Below are 26,346 nucleotides of genomic sequence, written 5' to 3' on the forward strand. Positions count from 1 at the left end.
CATCGTTGGTGTCACTGGGAGGAACTGTGCCCCATCATTAACACCATTGGGAGGAACTGTGCCCCATCGTTGGTGTCACTGAGAGGAACTGTGCCCCATCATTAATGCCATTGGGAGGAACTGTGCCCCATCGTTGGTGTCACTGGGAGGAACTGTGCCCCATCATTAGTATCATTGGGCCCCATTGTTGGCTTCACTGGTAGGAACTGTGCCTCATCATTGGTGTCATTAGGCCCAATTGTTGATGTCAATGGGTGGAACTGTGCCCCATCATTCATGCCATGGGGGGACTGTGCCCCATCATTGGTGTCACTGGGAGGAATTGTGCCCCATCATTAGTATCATTAGGCCCAATTGTTGATGTCAGTGGGTGGAACTGTGCCCCATCATTAATGCCATTGGGAGGAACTGTGCCCCATCGTTGGTGTCACTGGGAGGAACTGTGCCCCATCATTAGTATCATTGGGCCCCATTGTTGGCGTCACTGGTAGGAACTGTGCCCCATTATTGGTGTCATTAGGCCCAATTGTTGATGTCAATGGGTGGAACTGTGCCCCATCATTAATGCCATGGGGGGGGGGGGACTGTGCCCCATCGTTGGTGTCACTGGGAGTAACTGTGCCCCATCATTAGTATCATTAGGCCCAATTGTTGATTTCAGTGGGTGGAACTGTGCCCCATCATTAATGCCATTGGGAGGAACTGTGCCCCATCGTTGGTGTCACTGGGAGGAACTGTGCCCCATCATTAGGCCCAATTGTTGATTTCAGTGGGTGGAACTGTGCCCCATCGTCGGTGTCATTAGTAAAAATTTTGCCCTATTCATTGGCGTTATTAGTAGGAATTGTGCCGTGTCAATGGGAAGAATTGTGCCACATCATTGATGCCAAAAAAAATGAAATAGTGCCCCAAGGGCCAGACAAAAGCAAGCAAAGGGCCGCAGTTTGGAGAACACTGGTCTATTCCTTTTTTGGACCATTGGGGCAATCGTAAATTGAAGAGCACCAGTGCTGCTCACCTATTGTAATAATATATGTTACTTATGACAGCTGAATTCAATCAATTGAGTATCTTGGCTATGCTAAAATATCTGTTTTAACAGAGATCTGTTAAAGGACCTTCAAGTCTACGTGGTGTAGAAGGAGAACCTCAATAGTCCCCCATAGCCTGTGAGAGGAGCTGAAATAGAAGATGAAGGGTTGTACAATGGAGACAGAGAAGGTCATCAGCCACATCCTGGAGATCATCTACCTAATGACTGGAGAGGTGAGATCATTCCAGGCTTCTTAATGACCACTTGGGGACACTTTCAATATTCATCACTGTGTTGCACCCTTCTGATATTATCTATTTTTCCTTCATGTTGCTTCTCTTTTGATCTCCACTCTATAAGGTTTTTGCACAAGAGCTACATGATTTTGGCACCTGATGAGGTGAGTGTGCATCAGAATAAAGTGGGGTACACACTATAAGAAAATCAGAGGAATGATCGTCCGATTTTCCTCGTTGTCTTACAGCAAATTGGAACTGATGAACAATAATTTGTTGTACGAAAATTCTCAGACAAAGGCTTTTTTGTTGTTATAAACGGGGGGTTGTGAGAACCAGCGCTATGGATCAGAACTGACAGGCAGTAAAATATAAGGTTGCAGCCACCAACCGAACCCCTAAGAAACTTAGGGGCAGGAATATAGTGTGGGGGTGAATAGTTGGAAAACGGCGCTACCTAACGCATGTGCAAAGATGCGGGTGAGGAGGAGAAAAGTGCTTAGTGCATGCAAAGTGACATATAGATAGTTGTGTACATGGGTCGATATATATAAAATTTAGGCCAAGACAATAAATAAATAAATAAATAAAAAGTAAATGTGTAGTGTGGTAAAAATGTATGTTAAAAGATGTATATTGAATCAATAATATAGTGATTTCCAATAGGTGCTGCTGAATAAATAATGATTAATACAATTATTAAATAGGTAAATAATGTAGAATAAATACTGTTGAATAAGTAATGTTGGGTAAAATAACGCTGGATGTATTGGTTATAAATCGTTCTTAAATCAAAGGAGCAGTGAGGATACTAATTGTATACCTTTTGGGATGTAATTCTCCAATTTAAACACTAGGTGTCACACTTACCCTAAGACCACAGATGTTAAGTATATGAGCCAAAAGACAGGATGTAGGTGAGATCCTCAAACCTGTCTACTGACGGTCCCCTCGGACCCAAAAAGATCCCATCTGGGTACAAAAGGGAGAAAAGAGAAAAGCTACTCAGTGTGATAAGTGTAGATCGGGTATACAATATGATAGTAGCGACTCACGCTTGGGTAGATGCAGCAGATCCCTTCAGATATTGGCAGTCTGCGCCAAGGAAGCTCCTGCGTTCCAAGCCTAGGCGAGCTGCGGACCGGAAGTGACGTGGGTTTCCGCCCTACGTACGTTTCGTCATAGGACGTCTACGGGGAGCGGTACCCGTCAGTCGACCTCATCGTCCAGAAATAGCCAAAGTCATCCCATCAGCCAATCAATCGCCCTGATACACACCTGAGGATGATTGTACGATAATGGAAGAACGGTGGAGTGTACAGGCTTATTATAGGATGTCTCTCTAGGCTATAGTGATCATCATAATAGATCATGCTGCCATCTAGTGGATCAATTTTAAATTACAAGAGTATTAGAACAAAATTTTATTAAGAACGAATATGTGTAAAAAAAATTCCGTAAAAATGTGTGTAAGAAGAGGGATAAAAAATAGATATAAATAAAAATAAAAATGGGCATCAGACATTTATTTAAATGTTTTTAATAAGGAAAAAATATTTTTAATAAGGAAAAAATATAGAAGTGATGGAAAAAGTGTTTTGTGAGACATAAGGGTCCCGAAGGAACATTAGTGATAATCTGACCACAAGAAATTATATTAAAGAAAAAAATATTAATATTTAGTGTTTGCGTCGATATATATGAGCGTGTGAGTATATCCAAATAAAACATTAGTGAAAAGAATAGATGAATAGTATTAGTGGAGTGAAAATGAAAAATGTGTATAGAAATACACCCGTGAGATATTTATGGCTATAATGAAGTGTGGGAAGGGAAGTTTAAAAAATCCTCATGAACTGAGGTTAATGGAAACATCCAACTGTTTGGAAATAACGTGTCCAATTACATTCTGAGGTGACAACAGAAGTCCACCCATAGGGGAAATATAATAGTTATTCCTTAAAAAGCTTAAAATGTGGAGTGATGTTGGATGAGAAGGTCAAAAAAAAATTCCATAAAGATAAAAATAAAAATAGGAGTGGATATCATATGTAAGATAATAAGATAATAAATCAATTGATGCGTTGACTTCCATATCTCTTCAGAGATGGTGATCTTGATAATAATGAAGAATTGATGTTTAAGCGAAAAAAATTCCAAAAAGGTTAAAAACATTTAGGAGGCGCTGGACAGTCATTTATCAGATAGGAGAAGATCCTCAACATAAAAGATGGTATATTAATATTATCCAGATGTTAAATGAGGAGGCTAAAAAGAGGATGTCGGATGAGAAGGCTAGAAAAAATCCGCATCACAAATGATGTAAAATCCATAAGAAATATCTAAAAAATATCCAAAAAGTAGAGATGCGTATCGAAAAAAGAAAGAAGGCGTGTGGAAACAGGCTTAAAAAATACATATATAAAACATATGTAAAAACATATGTAAAAAATATATATCAAGAAATATAAAAATATATAAAAATAGCACATAAAGGATATCATAAAATGTCAGTAAAAAAGGGGAAGTAAAACAAGATATAAAAACAAAATGTAAAAAACAAAACCAAAAGAGGTTAATTCTTGAGGTAAAATCCAAAAGGAATAAAAATGAGTTATGTGTCTGTGATAAAACAATTTAAATCAATGTCGGCATTTAATCCCTCAGGACGGAGAGAACGCATTAAGAAAATCCATTTAGTTTCATTCTTTGATACCATTCTTCTTTTGTTGCTGCCTCTCCAATCGTTTTTTATTTTATCGATTCCATAAAAAATCATTCCTGTTGGATTCTGTGCATGAACCTCTTTAAAATGTCTTGATAGAGTGTGTTTTTCAAACCCCTTTTTGATGTTCTTTATGTGTTCTCTGATTCTTACGAAGAGGGGTCGTGTGGTTCTTCCGACATATTGCAATTTGCAAGGGCATTCCACCACATATGTGACATGTGTACTCGTACATGTGATGGTGTCTTTAATTTTATACTCTGTGCCCGTGACATTGGATTTAAAACTTTTTATTTTTTTCTGTTGTTTCCTGTTGTTTCTACAAGGGAGACATTTCTGACATCGGAAGAAACCATTGATGGCTGTGGGTAATAGGATCTTTTTAGGTGGATTAATTACATTATGCACAATTTTATCTCTTAGGGTAGGAGCTCGGCGATAGATAAATGATGGTCTTGTGGGCAAAAATTGCTTGAGAGTTTTATCTGCTCTGAGAATAGGCCAGTGTTTTCTGATAATTTTTTCCATATCTTTGTGTTGTTTGTTGAAGCCTGTAATAAATGCATACTCAAAGCTGTTACCGTTGTTTTTCTTTCTATTGTTATTTTCTGTGATTAAGTCCTCTCTTTTCATTTTCCTGACCAACTGTTTGATATGTTCAAGTTCCTTCTTCTTGTAGCCCTTTTCTAAAAATCTGGTTATTAATATATCGGCCTGATTGTCGAAGTCTTGTATGTCACTACAATTCCTCCTAATTCGTAGTAATTGGCCTTTGGGTATATTGCCTAGCCATCGTTGGTGGTGGCAACTTCGTGTAGGTATGTACCCATTCTTATCTGTTTTTTTGAAGAAGGTTTTACTTTGTAACTTACCATCCTTTTTAAAGAGCTCCAAATCTAGATAAGCGATTTTATTGAGGTCCCAGTTTCCCGTGAACGTAATTCCATATCCGTTATCACTAATCTCATCAAAGAAAACTTGTAATGATTCTGGGGTTTGTTGTTGTTTATTTGTTTTCTAATCATGCGCAGTCTTTTTTTTTTCTGATTTTTTTTTTTGTACAAAAATCTTATGAAAACGGTACACGTTTGTTTTGTTCCCGTACGAGAAAATTTCCTTACGAAAATTCAGAATCGGTTGTCGAAAGTTGTGTACACACTATACGAAAATTCTTTGGACGAAAATGTTCGCCCGATTTTCTTAGAGTGTGTACTAGCCTTTAGAATGACTTAAGGATAGTGTTTAAAACACAAATAAGCCTAAAAGCCAATATTTATTATATTGCAGCTTACCAATTCTTACATGTGATGGCTACATTTGTTTTATTTTATAAGCTTGCGTTCTTCTATTTTCATCTGGTGAACCAGCCAGCAAGTCAGTTTACATGGATGAGAGAGACCATTTAAAGTATAACTAAAGGCAAAACTTTTTTTTCTAGTTTTGGACAGCATGGAGCGGGATTAGAGCACCTGATAGTATTTATTTTTTGCTGTCTGTGCCCCTTATTAAGGAGATTTGCCCTCTCTATTTGTCCCGTTTTGCAATTATCATTAAAAGTGAAAGTAAAAGAAAATTCTACATTTTGGGTTGTCCCCAGAAAAATAATAGAGGGGAAATCTTCCCATGGGGATACTAGTTCTGGCGACCTGGGGTTCCCCAGGAATTCTCTCAATGTGCAGAGATTTCCTCTCACTTCCTGTTTGGCTATAGGACAGGAAGGGTCTCAGCCCGAGTCGTAGCGTTCCCCCCATTTCATTGGAGAGGGGTTTTGTCTGAAGCGGTGCCTGCCTGGTTCCTGGTAAGGTGAGTAGCTGTCGCGGTGGAGGGTTTTGAGGTGGACGGATTTTGTTGTAGCCTGTGTGTTCAATACACGGCAGCCATGTTTGTGTAGTTCGGCAGCCATTTTGCTGTGGTTTGCCATTGAAAATAGCGGCATCGATGACAGTGGACAGCAGTTTTGGCAGTGGGAACCCCTTCTCATCCCCTGGTGCTGACTCCTGGATCATTTTACTTCCTGATTGCCACACGTGTAGTGCAGATTATTCTGGTGGCTGCTTGTCTCTGCCAGTGGTGATTCTGGTAGGGATCCTTACCCTCTCTGCTAAGTATCGCTTGGTGCTTTGTGCCTGGCGACCGGTTGTTGCTGCCAGGGCAGTGGGGGTTGTCCCTTAGCAGTGTTTTACACTTTTTTATGGGGTCCCCCTAGTGACTCATGAAGTCTTTGGAGCACATTTCCCAACCTGATCCCCTCTCTGAAGCTGCGGGGTCCTCCGGGTCCCATTCATCCATGCACTGATGGTGGTCCTGCAGTCCCCTGTGTCCCAGGTGGAGGTGACTTGCAGGCGATGGGCTAGCAAAAAAGCACCCCCTGCCTCATCAGATCCTGAATCTGATTTGGCCGCCGCGGACGTGGGTCACCCTGCTGGGTCTGGAAACACGCGCCTGGAATCCTCTCAAAGTGAGGAAGATTCCTCCACGTCTGCGACCACACACGAAAAGGCACTGATGAATGCACTGATTGTATCTGTGCAGGAGACCCTGAAGATGGAGGACGCAGCTGAAGCTGCGACAGAGGTGCACGTACCCTTTGGCACTCACAAGCCATCCAGAGCGGCAAAGGTGTATCCTTTCCCTCCCTATTTTGACAGAATTGTCGCTAAAGAGTGGGAAAGAAGAAATCGTCCCCGTGTGATCCCTAGGCACTTTACTAGGTGTTACCTCTACAAGGAGTCCCTTATTTAGAAGTGGACTGTGCCACCGGCAGTGGATCCTCCGGTTTCCAGATTAAACAAGGCAACCATGATTCTGGTTGAAGAGTCCCCAGCCTTTAAGGATCCAGCTTCAGACTTCAAAAAAGGCCTTGGTTGATCTTCCTTTCCAAGGAAATCGCCTGTTTGGAGCTACCCTTGATGACATCATTAAAGGTCTCACAGGGGCAGAAGAGTACTTTTCTTCCACAGGCTACTAAGGGCAAGGAACCTTGTCGTAGATGTGGGCCTTCCTTCTCCGCTCAAAAGAAGTTTTTTTTTGACTGACAAGGGCTCAAAGCCTTTTAGGGCCTCTTCAGGAAGATCCAAACTAACCTGGTCTGGCAAGCCAAGATCGGGCTTCTCCAGACCCGTGGACAAGGCTCCTTCAGCATGAAGGTGCACCCTCTCCCGTATTGGGGGTGGGGGGACGTCTTCACTGGTTTCTGGACCCATGGACTTCCCTAGTGCAAGACAAGTGGGCTCACAAAGTCATTCAGTCTGGCTACAAAATTGAGAACAGGGCCTGTTTGGGGCGGTACAAGACCTGTTCCTTCAAGGGGCAATTGTCCCGGTTCCGACTTCGGACCGTTTTCAGGGCTTTTTTTAAACCTGTTCACAGTCCCCAGAAAGGAAGGCAAAGTGTGTCCAATCCTGGACCTCAAGGCGTTAAACTGCTTTGGGATCCTAATTTGGTGCTTTCAGCTCTGCAGAAGGTTCCTTTTGAAAATAATCAGGAGGCTCCCGTGCTTTCATTGTCTCAGAAGGTGGTCTTTTTAGTGGCTATCACTTCTGCGTGCAGGGTGTCGGAACTGGCGGCGTTATCCTGTCCTTCACCTTACCTGGTGATTCACAGGGATAAGGTGGCTCTTCCTCCCTGTCCGTCGTTCGTTCCATAGGTTGCCTCTGATTTTTTATTTGAATGAAGATATTGTGTTGCCTTCCTTGTGTCCCAGGCCTAAACATCCGAAGGAAATTGCCTTGCATGTGGTCTGGGCAATTAGGGTGTACCTAGCAGCTTTGGAATCTTTTGGGAAGTCAGACTTATTATTTGTGCTCACAGATGGGCCTCGGGAAAGGGTTGTCCGCTTCCTCTGCAACCATTACCAGATGGATCAGACAGATGGTTTTTCAGGCCTAGTCAGGTTCCTCCTTTCCCTGTCAAGGGGCCCTCTACTCTGGCACTTAGTGCCTCCTGGGCCTTCCGTCATCAGGCGTCAGTGAAGCAGGTTTGCAAGGCAGCAGTGCACACTTTTACAAAGTTTTTAAAAAATGGGTGTGTTGCCATCTGTGGATGCTTTCTTTTGGCCACAAGGTTTTGCAGGCTGCTGTTTAAGAGGTCCTGATCCTCTTTGAGGGTGTATTGTTTTTTTTTTCAGTTGGGCTCCGGTTGTTTGGTTGAGTTCCTGTTGCCTGGTTGGCTAATGTTTAGCCATGGGAATTTTTGGTTGTTCCCATCCCTCATGTTTAACACTGCTTTGGGACGTCCCAATGTTTATGAATACCAGGAGCTGTGTCCGTCAATGAACGTAAGAGAAAATGGGATTTTTGACTTACCGTAAAATCCTGTTCTCTGATGTTCTTTGACGAACACAGCACCCACCCCTCTGCAGAGTTATTCTCCAGACACTGCTTGTTACAAAACTGAGTGGCTATAGCAGAGAGAGGAAGTATACCCCCTGGGACTGCCCATGGGTGTAGCCAGAATTTTTTCTGCCTAGTGTCTTACTCCTGTAGGGGACAGTATATCCCAATGGTTATGAATACCAGGAGCTGTGTCTGTCAATGAACATCAGAGAAATAGATTTTATGGTAAGTCAAAAATCCCATTTGTTTTGCTAGAAAATTACTCAGAACCCTCAAACATTACATATGTTTTTTTAGCAGAGACCCTAGCCTAGGGAATACAATGGTGGTCATCGCAACTTTTCCTGTCACATGGTATTTGCGCAGAAATTTTTCAAACGTGTTTTTTTTTTTTTTTTTTTATGAATTAAAAAAAAAAAAAAACTGTAAAATTTGCCCAATTTTTTGTATACTGTACTGTGAAAGATGATGTTACGCCGAGTAAAAAAAGATACCTAACATGTCATGCTTTAAAATTACGCACACTCGTGGAATGGCGCCAAACTTCGGTACTGAAAAATCTCCATAGGCGACGATTTAAACATTTTTACAGGTTACCTGTTTAGAGTTACAGAGAAGGTTATGGGCTAGAATTGTTGGTCTCGCTCTACCGTTCTTTTATTTTTACACTTTCCCTTTAATTTTCTTTTATTTTTGATCACTTTTATTCCTATTACAAGGAATGTAAACATCCCTTGCAATAGGAATAAGGCATGACAGGTCCTCTTTAAGGAGAGATCTGGGGTCAATAAAACCCCAGATTTCTCCTCCAGGCTGGAAAATAAATAAAGAAAAAAAAAAACCAAAAAAAAAACGCTCTCTGCTTTTCAGCCGAGAAGATGGCAGTATCTACAACTGCCAGGCTGGACGTGACGTCAAAACGTCACGCCCGGGCCTCCGAGAGTCATAGAGACTGCCAGAAACCATGTGGTCCTCGGTATTCTCTATGATGAACTTCCGCCGTCGGCGGATTCCTTCTCTGGCTCGCTGATCGCACAGGCGAGCCGATACAAGCATCGGAGTGTGGCGGGAGGGGGTTGTTCCCTCCCGCCACCTGTAAGAACATTCAATTGGAACAACCGCTATGATTGTTCTTACGGTGCAGGGAATCGCCGGCTGAAAAAAAATGATATCTGAATGATGCCTGGAGCTGCACCCATCATTCAGATATCCCCACTCAAAGCCCAGGACATCCATATGAGGACATCATATGGAAGTGTTGAGACAGAATGAGACCTAATGAAATTTTAGTGTTGAGGGAGGGAAGTGTAGTTTGGAGGTTTAGTGTTGGGCAGTTAGAGGTTTTTGGTTAGCTGCAGTATTCACAGCAGTTCTCCCAGAGCTGGACGCTTCACTAAAAATAAAACATCCAATCCCCCTGGTTCAAAAAATGATAGGAAAATGGCTGCTGGAATCACCCAAACCTGACTGTATAGCACTCATGCTCAGTGAACCTAACCTAGGGTTGCCACGTTTTTAAAAAATATACCAGCCTTATGGTATTTTCCCTATTAACAATATTGGAAACAAAACCAATATTTACTAGCCAGCCAGGTGACAACCCTAACCACACAGCAGCTTGAACCCTCAATAGATACAATGAAGTCTAATGATTGTGACTGCCAGGTTTACTCTGCTCACTTTTGTATATAGTTTCATGTCCTTAGCTTTCTCTGTACTGTTGGCAAAGAAATCCTTAAACACACCTGTTGGAGAGTGTTATTGCCCTTTAATTGTTGCCCTCCTATAGTGTTGTAAAGAGTGGAGATAGTGCTAAGTTATATGCCTGCCGGTGGTGGGGCCCAGTGTACTTGGGGTATGAGAGCAAGACACCCCTGATCTGTAGTGATGTAGTACTATGTGGCCCACCCGTACACACCCACTACAGGCTCTGTTGTACACATATATAAAGGCTCACTAAGAAAGAAAAAAAGCAGTTTCTCATAGCCACCTATCTTAATACCTGGAAGGTGATTGATAAGCAGAAGAAGTTATAGGGGAAAGGCTTTAGGAAGTACGCTCCCAGAAACCCTGTGAGGTGCTCTCTGAATTCTTGCTGCAGTGAATTATAGATGATTTAGATCAAGGTTAACTGTGTGAAGATTCTGACTTTAGCATAGTTGCCAGATAAAATTTAGTTTGTGGATTTGGTTTGTTGCTTGGCATTGGTCTTCAACAAAGAATAAAGTGCAGTGGAACACCAACCAATTAAGTTTTTACAATCCTGACTGCTGTATTTTGATGAAAGCTGAAATCTGATTGGTGTTACTACACATCTCACACAGTCCTACCTGTTTGCACTACCTCAAGGTCAAAAAAGTGCTACAGTTAATGAGTCATTTTAGACTTTTGTGACATCTGGATTAACTTCTATGGTCTTTGAGTCTATAGAAGCCCGGAGAAAGCCCAGAGGGGCGATAAGCGTGAGGAGGGTGGGACCTGTGTGATGACATCACGCTGGGGGGCCTAGATGCCATCTTGCTGATCTGGCAGATCTACACTGTGTACATGCATGCTGTGAATAGACACTTGTATCTGTCTCTGAGCATTGTGAGTGTTACTTCTTTTTATTCTTTTATTAAAACGTCACTGGCACTACTACACTATTGGATCTTTTTTGTATATATCGCTTTGAGATTTTTTTTTTCTTTATGCAAGAGCTGCAGAATATGGAGATGTGACCTGGGTGCTGCTGACCTACTACCTATGTGATTATAGTGCTTTTGACCACCTTGATTATTTTAAGGGACCCACCACATCAGATGAAGAGATACCCAATTGGGCACGTGGGTGATACTCTTTAATGGCAGACCATGGTGGAAGATATCTGATACTGTGGAAGACTTACATTTATTTGTGACACAAACTGTGGTGGTGATCCTTTTTTTTTCCCTTTTGGACACTTATAATCTAATTGGATGACATAGAAGACTGTTTTCACGTTTTTTTACTTACAACCTAAATAGATGTAGCTGGCGGTTATCTCACATGAGCCGATTTTTCAATCCGCTATCAGATCAGATGCTGCTGCTGCCGTCTTCTCCACTAAGGAAAACTGTGTGTGAAGCATTGCAGCTTCACAGCAGACTCCCTACTGAACATGTGCGGGGCCCGGTTTTCTAATAGTGCCAGCTGCGGGGAAAGGGGGAGATGGGCCGAATTTCTGGCTGAGTTTGCCATGGGGAACTTAGCCATAAGTGAGGGCGGGTACCTATCAAAACCAGGTACTTGTTCCCCCCCAAAAAGGTAGCAGCAGATGGGGGGAGGGGGATTCAGATAAGCGGAGCTTACCCTTTTGGGTGGAGCTCCGCTTTAAGGAGTACGGTTAGTAGGCATAACGTCTGTGGTACCAGCTCATCAGCAGTTTATTGTATTGTACAGGAATACATGATCGTGAAGAAACCGCCGCTGTATAAGTGCTTTTCCCAAGTTTCTGAAGACCTTTGTCAAACCAAGCATTCTGTCCTAGAGATCCCAGCGGACTCAGAAGTTCATGTAAGGCGGAATGGATGCAACACTGCTTCATCGGTCATCTGTGGCATGCTGGGAGAAGCACAGACCGAGTCTCTAGATTCAGCCCTCCCGCCACCTCCTGGTGGTGCCCATGTAAGTGTGTTTGACCAGGATGGGTGAGTGACAGTAGATGTCAGTATCTTACATTTAAAACCAGTGAATCTGTAGGAATTGCTGATTGAGGACGGAGTGGTTTGTACAATATGTTCATACATTATTAGCAGGTGACTCATGATGTATTTTATTTATTTCTTTTGACTCAGGTGCAGATTAAGTGTGATGATGTTGCAATGTATTTGTCAATGGAGGAGTGGAAATATTTGGACCATCATAAGGAAGAATATAAGGTTACGATTGGGAAGAATCATTCTTTTCCTGGTAAGTTTATATAAAGGAAACCTGTATTGAGCGAAATAGGGGGTTGCCACTGCTGATCTACTTTTAACCACTTAAGCCCCGGAAGATTTTACCCCCATTCCGACCAGGGGGTATTTTGCGATTCGGCACTGTGTGACTTTAACGGACAATTGCGCAGTCGTGCGATGCTGTACCTAAACGAATTTGGCGTCCTTTTTTTCCCACAAACAGAGCTTTCTTTTGGTGGTATTTGATCACCTGTGCGATTTTTGATCACGCGCTATATACAAAAAAAGAGCGTCAATTTTGCAAAGATAGCAATATTTTTCACATTTTTTTATATGAAATTCCCCAAAAAAAAAATTTAAAAATCAAAATTTTTTACTTTTTCGGCCAATTTGTTTTATGCTACCTATGTTTGGTAAAAAAAAAAATCGCAAAAAGCGTATTTTGATTGGTTTGCGCAAAAGTTATCGCGTTTACTAACAAAGGGAAAGATTTCTGTCATTTTTGTTGTTTTTTTTTTTAACGTGTAATGGCGGCGATCTGCGATTTTTTTTTTTGCAGTACTGCGACATTGGGGCGGACAGATCGGACCCTTGACTGACATTTTTGACACTTTTGGGGTTACCAGTGACATTTCTACAGTAATCAGTGCTATATATATGCACTGTTACTGTAAAAATACACTGGTAGTGAAGGGGTTAACTTTATTTGGGAGGGAGGGGCTGTGTGTATCCCTAGGGGCGTGCTTTCTACTGTGATTGGCTGGGGCTTGAGCTGTATGGACACTGATCAACGGATCTACATACTAGATCCGAGTGATCAGTATCCTAACAGCAAGGAGAATGACAGGTGGCTTGTTTACACAAGCTGCCTGACATTCTCCCTCTCCCCCGCCGATCGCCGAGTGACCGGCGGACATCGGGTCCGCCGGTCACACGCGCGGGGGGGGGTCTGTGACCACGCGGGAGCAGGAGCGCGCCTCCGGGGGCGCGCGCTCGCTCCCTAGACCCTCACAAGCTAGTGACGTAGCCCTACGTCACTTTGCCTGTGAGGGGCTGACTGCCGACGTAGATCGGCGTTAGGCAGTCGGCAAGTGGTTAAAGAAACCTGGAAGTCAGGATTTTTTTTAATGGGGCCCTGTATAAGATCCATATCCATATTTTCCTCTGAGGTAGTTGGTGACACAGACAGTCCCGCTGATGAAGATCCTCAGCCACTGAAAACTTCAACTTCCACATTGGGCAGCACAGTGGCACAGTAGTTAGCACTTAAAGTGATTGTAAGGCTCCGTTCACATATTGGCATCCTGGATTGCGGGAGTTCTTGTACTTCTTTTAGGCGACAGGTGTCCCACAATTCTGTTTGTGTGATTTTACTGCAATACGTCAGGCCACAATCGCAGCAAAATTGCATGTCAAATCGGACCCAATTGCACTGTCTGAATTGGTGCGATACAGACTTAGCGGCACCCCACCGATTCCCAAAAGTAGTTCCTGTACTACTTTTGTCAATGTCGGGGGGTGGTTTTCAATAGACATCTGTGCAGGAACCTCTCACGATTTCAAAAACGGCTTCCGTGTGAACATGAGCTAAAGGATCAACTTTTTTTTAATTTTTTTTTAAAAGAACAAACATGTTATACTTACCTTCTCTGTGTAATGGTTTTACACAGAGCAGCCAAGATCCTCCTCTTCGCGGGTTCTCTTGGCTCCAACCCCATCTGAGCAAGCCACCCGCTATGGAGGCACTTATGCATGCTCGCTCCCAAGCCGGCTCTGTGTGTCCATACATAGAGCACAGCTTGGCCCAGCCCCCCTTTCCACTCCCTCGTCACTGGCTGTGATTGACATCAGCCAGAGCCAATGGCTCCTGCTGCTGTATCAGAGCCACTAAGGTGGCAGAGAGCCAGGAGAGCAGCTGCTTTTGTGCACATCGGGGGATCGAGATCAGGCTCAAGTAGGTAAAGGGGGGGGGGGGTTAGGAGCTACATACAGAAGGGTTTTTTAACTTAATGCACAACCTTCAGCCTTTACAACCACTTTAAGCCTTGCAGCCCTAGGGCTCTCAATTTGAGAGGGTTTCCTCTTGGATATTCTGGTTTCCTCCCACATTCCAAAGACATGCTAATAGGTTAATTGGCACAAGTTTGTATATGTATGCATGTGAGATAAGGCCCTTATATTGCATTTTATTCTATAATTTTATAGTATTTAAAGGCATTGAATATGATATTTTAATAGTGCTGTCCACCAAAATCAACATAATTTACTGATAGAGATATATACACTGCTCAAAAAAATTAAAGGAACACTTTTTAATCCGAGTATAGCATCAAGTCGAACTCCTAGGATATTGATCTGGTCAGTTAGGTAGCAGAAAGGATTGTTAATCAGTTTCAGCTGCTTTGGGGTTATTGAAATGACCAGAAGGTGCACTATATGGGCAACAATGAGACGACCTCATTACATTTGGAGGACAATGACAATTTCTTTTCCCTACTCATCTTTTCTGACTGTTTTCACTAGTTTTGCATTTGGCTAGGGTCAGTGTCACTACTGGTAGCATGAGGCGATACCTGCACCCTATAGAGGTTACACAGGCAGTCCAACTCCTCCAGGATGGCATCAATACGTGCCATTGCCAGAAGGTTTGCTGTGTCTCCCAGCACAGTCACAAGAGGAAGGAGGAGATTCTAGGAGACAGGCAGTTACTCTAGGAGAGCTGGACAGGGCTGTAGAAGGTCCTTAACCCATCAACAGGACCAGTATCTGCTCCTTTGTGCAAGGAGGAACAGTATGAGCACTGCCAGAGCCCTATAAAACGACCTCCAGCAGGCCACTGGTGTGAATGTCTCTGACCATACAATCAGAAAGACTTCATGAGGGTAGCCTTAAGGCCTGACGTCATATAGTGGGCCCTGTGCTCACTGCCTGGCACTGTACAGCTCGATGGGCATTTGCCATTGAACACCAGAATTGGCAGGTCTGCCACTGGTGCCCTGTGCTTTTCACAGATGATTTCCAGAAAACATATGGAGGCAGCTGAAACATTGCATTACCAAGAGACAGCCAAGAAACTTTAAGGATTTAGAAAAGATCTGTAAAAGAAGAGTGGACCAAAATCCCCCCTGAGATGTGTGCAAACCTGGTCACCAACTGCAACATACATCTTACCTCTGTGTTTCTCCACCAAGTACTAGGTCATGTTCTGCTTGGGGATCAATTACTTATTTTACTCACTGAAATGCAACTTAAAGTTATAGCATTTGGTGTATGTGTTTTTTTCTGGATTTTTGGTAGTCTACAGTATCTCACAAAAGTGAGTACACCCCTCACATTTTTGTAAATATTTTATTAGATCTTTTCATGTGACAACACTGAGGCTACGTTCACATGTGGGCGTTTTGGGGGCGTTTTTCTGCCCTAGGATCAGCTCTCAAAACGCCCAACAAGATAAATGCTATTCATTTCAATGGCCCCTGTTCACATCTCAGCGTTTTGACGCCGTGAGCAAAACGCCCAACGCTCAAAAAAGTACCTGAGCTGCTTTTTGGGCAGATTACAGGCGTTTTCCATTGGTCTCTAGTCAATCTAAAAATGCCTGCACAAAAAACGCCTGCAAAAACGCCCATAAAAACGACTGTAATAGCAACGCCAAGATGTGAACTTAGCCTGAAGAAATTACACTTTGCTACAATGTAAAGTAGTGAGTGTACAGCTTGTATACCAGTGTGAATTTGCTGTCCCCTCAAAATTACTCAACACACAGCCATTAATGTCTAAATTGTTAGCAACAAAAATGAGTACACCCCTAAGTGGAAATGTCCAAATTAGGCCAAAAATGTTGATATTTTGTATGGCCACCATTATTTTCCAGCACTGCCTTAACCCTATTGGGCATGGAGTTCACTAGAGCTTCACAGGTTGCCAATGGAGTCCTCTTCCACTCCTCCATGACAACTTCACAGAGCTGGTGGATGTTAGAGACCTTCGCTCCTCCACCTTCTGTTTGAGAATGCCCCACAGATGCTCAATAGGGTTTAGGTCTGGAGACATGCTTGGCCAGTCCTTCACTTTTACCCTCGGCTTCTTTAGCAAGGCACTGGTCATCTTGGGGGGGGGGGGGTGTTTTGGGTCGTTATCATGATCCGAAGGGAGGGGATCATGCTCTGCTTTAGTATGTCACAGTACATGTTGGCATTTATGATTCCCTCAAACTGTAGCTCCCCAGTGCCAGCAGCCCCAGGCCATGACACTCCTACCACCATGCTTGACTGTAGGCAAGACACACTTGTCTTTGTACTCCTCACCTGGTTGCGGCCAAACATGCTTGACCCCATCTGAACCAAATAAGTTTATCTTGTTCTCATCAGACCACAGGACATGGTTCCAGTAATCTATGTCCTTAGTCTGCTTGTCTTCAGCAAACTGTTTGTGGGCTTTGTGCATCATCCTTAGAAGAGGCTTCCTTCTAGGATGACAGCCATGCAGACCAATTTGATGCAGTGTGCAGCGTATGGTCTGAACACTGACAGGCTGACCCCCCCCCCCCCCGCCCCTTCAACCTCTGCAGCACTCAACTTCTTTGGTCGACCATGGCGAGGCCTGTGCTGAGTGGAACCTGTCCTATTAAACCGCTGTATGGTCTTGCCACCGTGCTGCAGTTCAGTTTCATGGTCTTGGCAATCTTATAGCCTAGGCCATCTTTATGTAGCGCAACAACTCTTTTTTTCAGATTCTCAGAGAGTTCTTTGCCATGAGGTGCCATGTTGCACTTCCAGTGACCAGTATGAGAGAGTGAGAGTGATGACACCAAATTTAACACACCTGCTCCCCCCCATTCACACCTGAGAACTTGTAACAGTAATGAGTCACATGACACTGGGAGGGAAAATGGCTAATTGAGCCCAATTCGGACATTTTGACTTAGGGTGTACTCACATTTGTTGCTAGCGGTTTACACATTAATGGCTGTGTGTTGAGTTATTTACACTATTATACAAGCTGTACACTCACTACTTTACATTGTAGTAAAGTGTCATTTCTTCAGTGTTGTCACATAAAAAAGATATAAAAAAATATTTACAAAAATGAGAAGGGTATACTCACTTTTGTGAGATAATTTATCTCTATCATTTAAATTACACCTATGATAAAAATTACAGACTCTTCATTTCTTTGTAAGTGGAAAAACTTACAAAATCTGCAGGGGATCAAATAATTATCTTCCCCACTGTATATGCCTTTAGATATCAGCAGGAATATCTCCCTGACCTAATTCCCAATTCTGGTCTTGTCCTCTTAGAAGTTTTGGGTGTTCTCACCCATCTCTGCACTTGTATTCCACATGAAATAAAATGAATCCCAAAGCTGTCAGAGAGTGGGAATCCCTCATAAAGGGCACAGCAGGTGTGCAGACCCAGGAACACAAGTACAGAGATTTCATCAATCGCGTCCTGGGAATGAAAAAAAAATTGTCAGGTGGTGTTATTCTCCAGCTTCAACCAAATATAAAATTATCATTTAGATAAATGAGTACTATCATGCATGTCACTGGGATAACTTAACAGATTTATTTTGTTTCAGCAGATGGACCAAATGGGCAATGTTTACAAGCTGATTATCCTTCCCAGTTAGATTTAAAACAAAGAGATTGTAACAGTAATGACACTATAAAAGAGGCAAAAACCATAGACTGGAATTCAGAAAACAGGTTTACAGCTCCTAAAGTATCTGGTTTCGGAGCTTGCAAGACGACCTCTTCACCTAAAAAAGAGAGTTCAGACAAAATATATGGACAAAAGAATACGACTGTAGAAACCTGGGACTCTGTACAAAGTAGAGAATTCTCTGCTTTGCAGAATAACAAAACTTTAAGCCACGAACCTCTGTCTAGCACATTCTTAGGGACAGAAATAAAGGACGAACAAATTCATTTTGAATGTGCAACAGATAACTGTGAAGGTACAACAGTAAAGATCAATAACTCTGATCAGGTGGATAATCCATCTCTAGACGGTGTCCAAAACCTTTTCTCAGGCATACTTCAAAAAACATACAGCCATAATGCATGGAGCAAACAAGAGTGCTTACTGGACAGCCCTCGAATAAACACAGTAAATGTTATGGACTCGTTTGTGGAGAGCAATTATTCTTTAGATTTTATCCCACAGTCCTTTTCAGAGAGATATCAACACATACCCATACTGGATTGCCATCAACCTAAGATGGCAGAATTCACTGGCCCTGCTTTGTTGGACAGTAATACTTTGGATCATGTTCAAAGCCCTTTTGGAGATATGCTCCAGAGAAAACCCTTTATGAAACCGCTATCTAACGAAAGATGCTCAGTAGTTGGTCAAGAAATCAAGAACCGAGAGGCGAGTGACTTTTGTCTGCAGAATGACCATAGCTTAACTGTCACAAATATTTTTAAGGATATACCCCAAAAAACCCATACAAAGACTGAACTTAAAAAACAAGATGGCCATCAAACTAAGACAGTAAACCTAAAATGTCCCTTGGAGAACAATGATACTAAGAATAACATCAACATTTTCCAGAATGTGTTTGAAAAAGCTCATATAAAAGGAAAACTAACTTACCAAGATGAAACCAAGAAAGTAGAAATCAATGACCCTTTAGTGGAGGGCAGTGATGCTTTGTACCAGCTCCCAAACTCTTTTTCAGATGGACTTCAAAGAACTTGCCTAAAGACCGAACTAATCCAACAGCATGCAACAAATGGTCATCAACAGAAAACAATGGATAAACCTGAATCTGCTCTGGCAGAAAGTCATATTTTTGGCTATGACACAAGGCCTCTACAAGGACATGGTAAGAGAAAATTAACCTATCAAGAATATTCAATATGTAGTCAGCAAAGTGAGATGGTAGAGTTTAACCGTTCTACTTCAGAAAACAATAGCAGTTCAAATATAAATTGGCAGGTGAATATTAAGCCTTCGACTAATTTAGATCACCAGTATTTCATAAAGGAACCCGTACAGAATAGTAAAAACAGCACCTGGCAAGCTGGAAAAGCTCAGCCCTCCAGTAAGCCACTGAAAATGGTATCGTGTAGTGACTGTGGAAAAATGTTCTCTCGTAACTCCTATCTTTCGAGACACCAGAGACTTCATACTGGAGAAAAACCCTTCACGTGTTCTGAATGTGGAAAGAGCTTCTCTTGGATGTCATCCCTAGTAACGCACAAAAGGACACACCTTGGAGAGAAGCCTTTCTCCTGCAAGCAGTGCGGGAAAAGATTTTCTGATTATTCTGGCATTATCAAACATCGAAGAAGCCACACGGGGGAAAAACCCTATTCTTGTCTCATCTGCGGAGTGCGCTTTGCACAGACTTATCAACTGGTCAAGCACCAGGCTGTCCATTTGGTGGAAAATGTGGCAGAAAAGTCTTAAAAACGAGAGTAATTCTGCATTCCAACTTCACTCTGCAAGCAAAAACTATATATGCAAGAATAATTAAATGGAATATTCAGTTTGTAGACCCTGTATCTGCTCATTCTTTTATAATCAACACCAGTCCATTTTTTAGGGACTTTTAATTACATTTCCAAATTGTTAAACTAAGCACATCAATTACCATGGATGCAGATGAACTTAAAACCCAACTTCAGTCACTTTTTTTTTTTTTTTTTTCCTTAGTTGAACATCTACTCCCAGCAGTCCGATGTATGAGCGGGGGCTACTTACGGTCTTTAAAGCCCAACTTCGGGCAAATTTTGTTTTGTCTCCTGTGTAGAGGGACTGTGCCCGCACTGCATGGGTCAACTCTGTTTTTTCTAGGGGTGAACACAAAGTTCATTATTATCTGATCCGGCGATCCTCTGGAAAACTGTGCTCCCCACAGTCCAGCGATGGATTGTTCCTGTGTATGGAGCATGCTGACGTCTGAAAAGTCAATTTTCAAGACTGCTGGAGCACAGGTGTGCCAAACTTGTTTTGTGCAGGGAGGATTGGCGGGTCAGGTATGTATCTCTGCTGTCCTCCCCCCTAGAACAAAACCAAAGCCCAGAATTCAGTTTTACGGCTACAATTAAAAGCAGAGTTCCACCCAAAAGTGGAACTTTCACTGATCTGCTTCCATTCCCCTCCTCCGGTGACACATTTGTCACCTTTCGGGGGGTGGGGGCGGGAGGTGGGGGGGAAGGGTACCTGCTTTTGACAGGTATCCTTCCCCACTTCCAGGAGACAGCCCTGCGGCACTGTCCCTGGGAAGTTTGGCCCCCCCTCTTCCTTCCCCCGCCGCTGGGCCAATTAAAAAGCACAGCGCGCTTTGCGAATGCGCAGTAGGTAACCAACTGTTAAGCCGAAAGGTTTCACTGCCGGTTTCCCTTATTAAGAATGGCGGTATCACCTGACAGCCGATCCGAAAATTGGCTGGGGTGCCGACCTTGTGGGCTCCCTGGACAGGTAAGTGTCTATATATTAAAAGTCAGCAGCTACAGTATTTGTAGCTGCAGACATTTAATTTTTTTTTACCCCCAGGCGGAACTCCTCTGCCTTTTTCAGTAGCAACACTTTTTTTTTCACAAAGCAATAACAAACAAGGACAGCTCCAATTATGGCAGTAGCCATGTAGTTGCTTATTAATTCCTTTTACAAAATAGGATCAGATCCGCCTGTCAGTTTTTTAGGCGGATCTGATCGGATGCCCCATTCAGCCCTATGGAGCAGCGGATGTCAGCGGAGACATGTCCGCTGACACCCGCTGCATCCGATCCTGTCCGTGAAATCTGGACGGATGGAAACCCTATTTTCCATCCGTCCTGGCGATCGGATCGGATGAGAGCGGACAGGCGGTCCGCTCTCATCCGATTCCCCATAGAGAGCAGCGGGGCTGTGACACCTCCCTCTCCGCACTGCAAGCGGAGACGGAGCTGTCATCCGCCGCCTCAGCGGGGATCGCGGATCGATCCCTGCTGAGCAGCACGGATCCGCCTAGTCCTAAAGCTGTACCCTTGAAAGATATAAAATACACAAATAATGCAGCTTTGTTTTCATTAATGATTTATATATATATATATATATATATATATATACACACACACACACACACACACACACACACTGCCTTGAAAAAAATACTCATAACCCCCTTAAAATTTTCCACATTTTGTCATGTTACAACCAAAATGTAAATGTATTTTATTGGGATTTTATGTGATAGACCAACACAAAGTGGCATATAATTGTGAAGTGGAAGGAAAATGATAAATGGTTTTCAATTTTTTTTTTTTTTACAAATATCTGAAAAGTGTGGTGTGCATTTGTATTCAGCCCCAAATCAATATTTTGTAGAACCACCTTTCGCTGCAATTACAACTGCAAGTCTTTTTGGGTACCAGCTCTGCACATGTAGAGAGTGACATTTTTGCCCATTCAAAATAGCTCAAGCTCTGTCAGATTGGATGCAGAACATCTGTGAACAGCAATTTTCAAGTCTTGCCACAAATTGTCTGTTGGCAATAGGTCTGGACTTTGACTGGGCCATTTGAACACGTGAATATGCTTTGATCTAAACCATTCCATTGTAGCGCTGGCTGTATGTTTAGGGTCGTTGTCCTGCTGAAAATTGAACCTCCACCCTAGTCTTTTGCAGACTCTAACAGGTTTTTCTTCTAAGATTGCCCTGTATTTGCCTCCATCCATCTTCCCATCAACTCTGACCAGCTTCCCTGTCCCTGCTGAAGAAAAGAATGGCTGCCACCACCATGTTTCACGGTGGGGATGGTATGTTCAGGGTGATGTGCAGTGTTTGTTTTTTGTCACACATCTCATTTTGCTTATAGGCCAAAAAGTTCAATTTTGGTCTCATCTGCACAGAGCACCTTCTTCCACATGTTTGTTGTGTCCCCTACATGGCTTTTCGCTAACTACAAACGGGACTTCTTATGGCTTTCTTTCAACAATGGCTTTCTTCTTGACACTTTTTCATAAACGCCAGATTTGTGAAGTGCACGGCTAATAGTTGTCCTGTGGACAGATTCTCCCACCTGAGCTGTGGATCTCTGCAGCTCCTCCAGAGTTACCATGGGCCTCTTGGCTGCATCTCTGATTAATGTTCTCCTTGCCTGGCCTGTCAGTTTAGGTGGACGGCCATGTCTTGGTAGCTTTGCAGTTGTGCCATACTCTTCATTTTCAGATGATGGATTGAACAGTGCTGTGTGAGATGTTCCAAAGGTTGGGATATTTTTTTATAACCTAACCCTGCTTTAAAAGTCTCCACAACTTTAACCCTGACTTGTCTGGTGTGCTCTTTGCCCTTCATAATGCGGTTTGTTCAAAGTTTTTTTAACCTCTGAGGGCTTCACAGAACAGCTGTATTTCTACTAAAATTAAATTACACTCAAGTGTGTCTCTATTTACGAATTAGGTGATTTCTGAAGGCAATTGGTTAGTTAGGGGTATCTGAGTAAAGGAGGCTGAATACAAAAATGCACACCACACTTTTCAGATATTAGTAAAAAACATTTAATTGTTTATGCAATTATGTGCCACTTTGTGTTGGTCTATCACATAAAATCCCAATATAATACATTTATGGTTTTGGTTGCAACATGACAAAATGTGGAAAATGTCAAGGGGTATGAATACTTTTTCAAGGCACTGTATATATTTTATGCAAGTATCTGAAGTTGGCTTGGTATCGGTACCTTGTACAGCAGAGTTCAGGCTGTGGGAGGGAAAGAGAGCAAATCAGTTGTGTTGCAGTGCAAGAAGCATACTGGTAAGAAAAAACACAGGTCTTCTGTTTTCCCAAAGACAAGGAGAGAGTCAGTGGGACAGAAGGACAAATAATTGCATTGACTTTTGGTCCCTCCCTAATCCCTTGTCACAGGAAACAAAAGGGAAATCTTTCCTTTGGAGACAAAAAAAAAAAAAAAAAAAAAAAAAAAACAATAAAAACTTGGCACAGATTTTAACCCATAACCCTGTACAAAGAAAAAAGGCTGATTTATTGTAAAGTACTGAGTAAATGGTGCTATATAACCTGTAATAAATAAAAGTATGGCTTTAAATTGATATTAAAGCTTGTTTTTTTTTTTTTTTTTAAATTAACAAACATGTTATAGGTACCTGCTCTGTGCAGTAGTTTTGCACAGAGCAGCTCCAACCCTCTTCTTTTCGTGTCCCCCACCCGGCGCTCCTGGCCTCTCCCCCTCGGGCAGTGCCCCCCCCTCCCTGCTCTGGGGCACCGATGCGTGCTCGCTCCAAAGCCACTGCTCTATGCATCTATAAGACATATAGAGTCGTGGCTCGGCCCCTCCCCCTTCTCTCCTTATTGGCTTACTGACTGTGATTGACAGCAGTGTTAGCCAGTAGGCTCCCGCTGCTGTCTCAGCCAAAAACGAGTGCATGCATAGAATGCATGAAGGTAAAAAACCTTCAGCCTTTAGAATCACTTTAACCTACAGCACAATAAACTTGGTTCCTAAAGTAGAGGCCTGCACTGGGCCCATCTAAATAAATCAGACTCCTGTGTTGTGAGCCATATCTGAATTCTTGGATATGGATTGGAAAAGTCTGGAGGAAACATTTTGGCACCTTATCTTTTTCTATTCACATGACAGGGATTCAGGTCAGGTATTACCCAACACCTATGGGTCTGTGGTAGGGATCGACTGATTATAGTTGGGGCCGATATTCACTTTTTTGAAGTATCGAGCACAAACTTGCCAATATGGCTTCAAGTGGTTGTATCGTGGGGATGCCTGCAGCTACGAACATTACCCCGGTACGGTTTTTTAGAGCCGACGGTCGGCTTTCTTGTAAAAACAACCGATGCAGCAAATCAGCCACTCGGCTGTTATTACAAGCAGCAGGAGGGGACTTCCTCTCCGTCCCGCCCAGGTCTCACGTCCCACTGGGAGGCCTGAGGGACCAGCCGGCACGCCGAAGACCTGAACAAAGCTGGAATCGGCTCTGATCATGTCTCTGATTTAGTAACCCGGAAGCCATATCATGACATTACTTGCAGTTACTGCAGCTATAAAGGCGCCAGATTTAAAAAAAAAAAAAAGAGTGTTCAAAACATCCAAACTTGCATTGTGAATGCTTTTAAGTGCAGAGGAGGGGTTTGGGGTCTTATAGACCCTAGATCCCTCCATAAAGAGTACCTGTCACTGCCTATTACTGTCACAAGTGATGTTTACATTCCTTGTGACAGCAATAAAAGTGATCAATTTTTTTTTAAAAAGGACAGTGTGAAAATGTACAGAATATATCGGTACCTAATATCAGCTATCCTGAAGGGCGGCCGGAAAATAGATATCGGCACTGAAAAAACTATATTGGTCAATCCCGAATCTGTGGTATTTAAAGGACCCTTTGGCAGCCTGACATCTGTGTTCATCTATATATAGTGTGCAGTGAAAAGAGATGAGCGAAATTTAAGAGTTTTCATTTTCTGCAATTTCAGCAAAACAAGACAGGGAAAATTTTGGAAACAAAATCCAGATATGGCAGTGTCTAGTCTCCCATAACATCTTTTTTCTTCATGCTTCTTCTTTTCCACACTGTGGTGATCCCAACTCTTCACAATATAAAATGGGTTCAAAGACATTTACAGTCCCACGCTGTCCAGCAGCACGCAGGCATTTCTTGTGCAGCTTGGGTGTCACATGTACTCCCCCTGTAGTTGGTGGAGTATTGAAGCTAACATATTGGCCTGTAGATGGAATACCTATTGGGATATGCAGCAGATCACTAAAGTGAGACCAGTGCATGACACTAGTCCTTGCCCAAGGCCCAATCGTGTTGACAACTATAGTGTAGATCAGTGTATCTCAACTCCGGTCCTTAGGGCACACTAAAAGGCCAGATTTTAAGTATTACCTTGGGGAGATGCAGACTAAATTACTAAGCAGCAAATGATATCACCTGTGATGTATTTCAGTTTTCTTGCAAACCTGGCCTGTTATGCCTCGTACACACGCAACCATTATCTGCCGATCTATCGGCCGTCTTTTGTTCAATGTTGTTGTGTTGGTTGGAATGTGCCTAGACTGCACACAAATTTTCTCGGCCAACAAAAATCTACTTCAGAAGTGATGTCATGTGCTGGTTTACTTTCCGTGTGTTTTTTCTTCTCTGAGCATGCCCAGTCTTGCTCGTCAGATTTTTGTCTGCCAAAATCTGTACTGACTGACGGAAAATCGGCCGTTGTGTTGACGGCCAACAAAAATTTTATAGCCTGCACACCAGATTTTATTTGGCCGAAAAGTCGCAGTCGGTTGTCGAAAGCATCATACTAACAAGCCGAAAATCAGCCGATCGGACGTTGGCCCGAAAATGCACAGCCAACTATCGACGCGTGTGTACGGGGCATTAGTGTGCTCTGAGGACCGGAGTTGAGAAACACTGGTCTAGATCAGCCTCTCAACCTTATTACCCTGGAGAAACCCTTGAATTATTTTCTTCCGGTCTCCGGGAACTTTTGCTACAATAACATATACCTACAGTTTGTGGAACGGAAGTGTGATCACTAAAATTTTTTATTTTGTTTTTTTTTTTTTAATGGAAGAATAAATAATATAGCATATCTCTTATATTTGATTCAACAGGTAGGTTTTCTTAACACCCACCTACTCTGTACAACATATATCTGTAATAACCTTGAAATGAAATGGATAGAAATAACACAAATAAATTCAGAAAGTAAAAACTGTGGTGACCCCTAACATAAGTGTTCATTGTAGAAGTGCCATCATGCATTGGGTAATGTAGGTAGGTGACCAATTCACCGGTGGGCACTGCTCAAGGAACCCTGATGGAGACAGACTGCTCTGGTATGGTCACATGATCTCTACTTCAAAGAAAAAAAAAGTGCAAATGGACCGGAGCCGAGTTTGGAGGAGGAAGGCGAAAGGTGGATTTTTTTTTTTGTTATTTGGGAGATAGGCTTGAAAAAGACACAAAGCTCTTTTGATTTTGAAGTTAACATTTGCCAAGCTGGATCGAATTTGGCCCAGTTCAGCAGGAATCAGCCAACATTCAAGGCGAATATGGGCAGCCTAAAGTAGAACTATAGGCAAAACCTTTTTTTTTTCCCCCATGTCAGATAGAGTAAGGGAGGG

At 42.7% G+C, this 26,346-nt stretch overlaps 1 protein-coding gene across 1 annotated transcript; it reads left to right on the top strand.

Annotated features, from left to right (window-relative positions):
• Nucleotides 1–1,108: 1,108 nt before the first annotated feature.
• On the top strand, nt 1,109–19,666 carry LOC309559955 (uncharacterized protein; the record flags this gene model as incomplete). Its single annotated transcript, XM_082263432.1, has 4 exons — nt 1,109–1,266; nt 11,749–11,973; nt 12,144–12,258; nt 17,829–19,666. Exons 1-4 carry the CDS (start codon nt 1,192–1,194, stop codon nt 19,664–19,666), a joined length of 2,253 nt encoding a protein of 750 aa, XP_082119558.1. The 5' UTR covers nt 1,109–1,191.
• Between the last annotated feature and the right edge of the window lie 6,680 nt (nt 19,667–26,346).

Source organism: Pelophylax lessonae (genome assembly GCF_965119305.1).
Source record: "Pelophylax lessonae genome assembly, chromosome: 7".
NCBI classification, from domain to species: domain Eukaryota; kingdom Metazoa; phylum Chordata; class Amphibia; order Anura; family Ranidae; genus Pelophylax; species Pelophylax lessonae.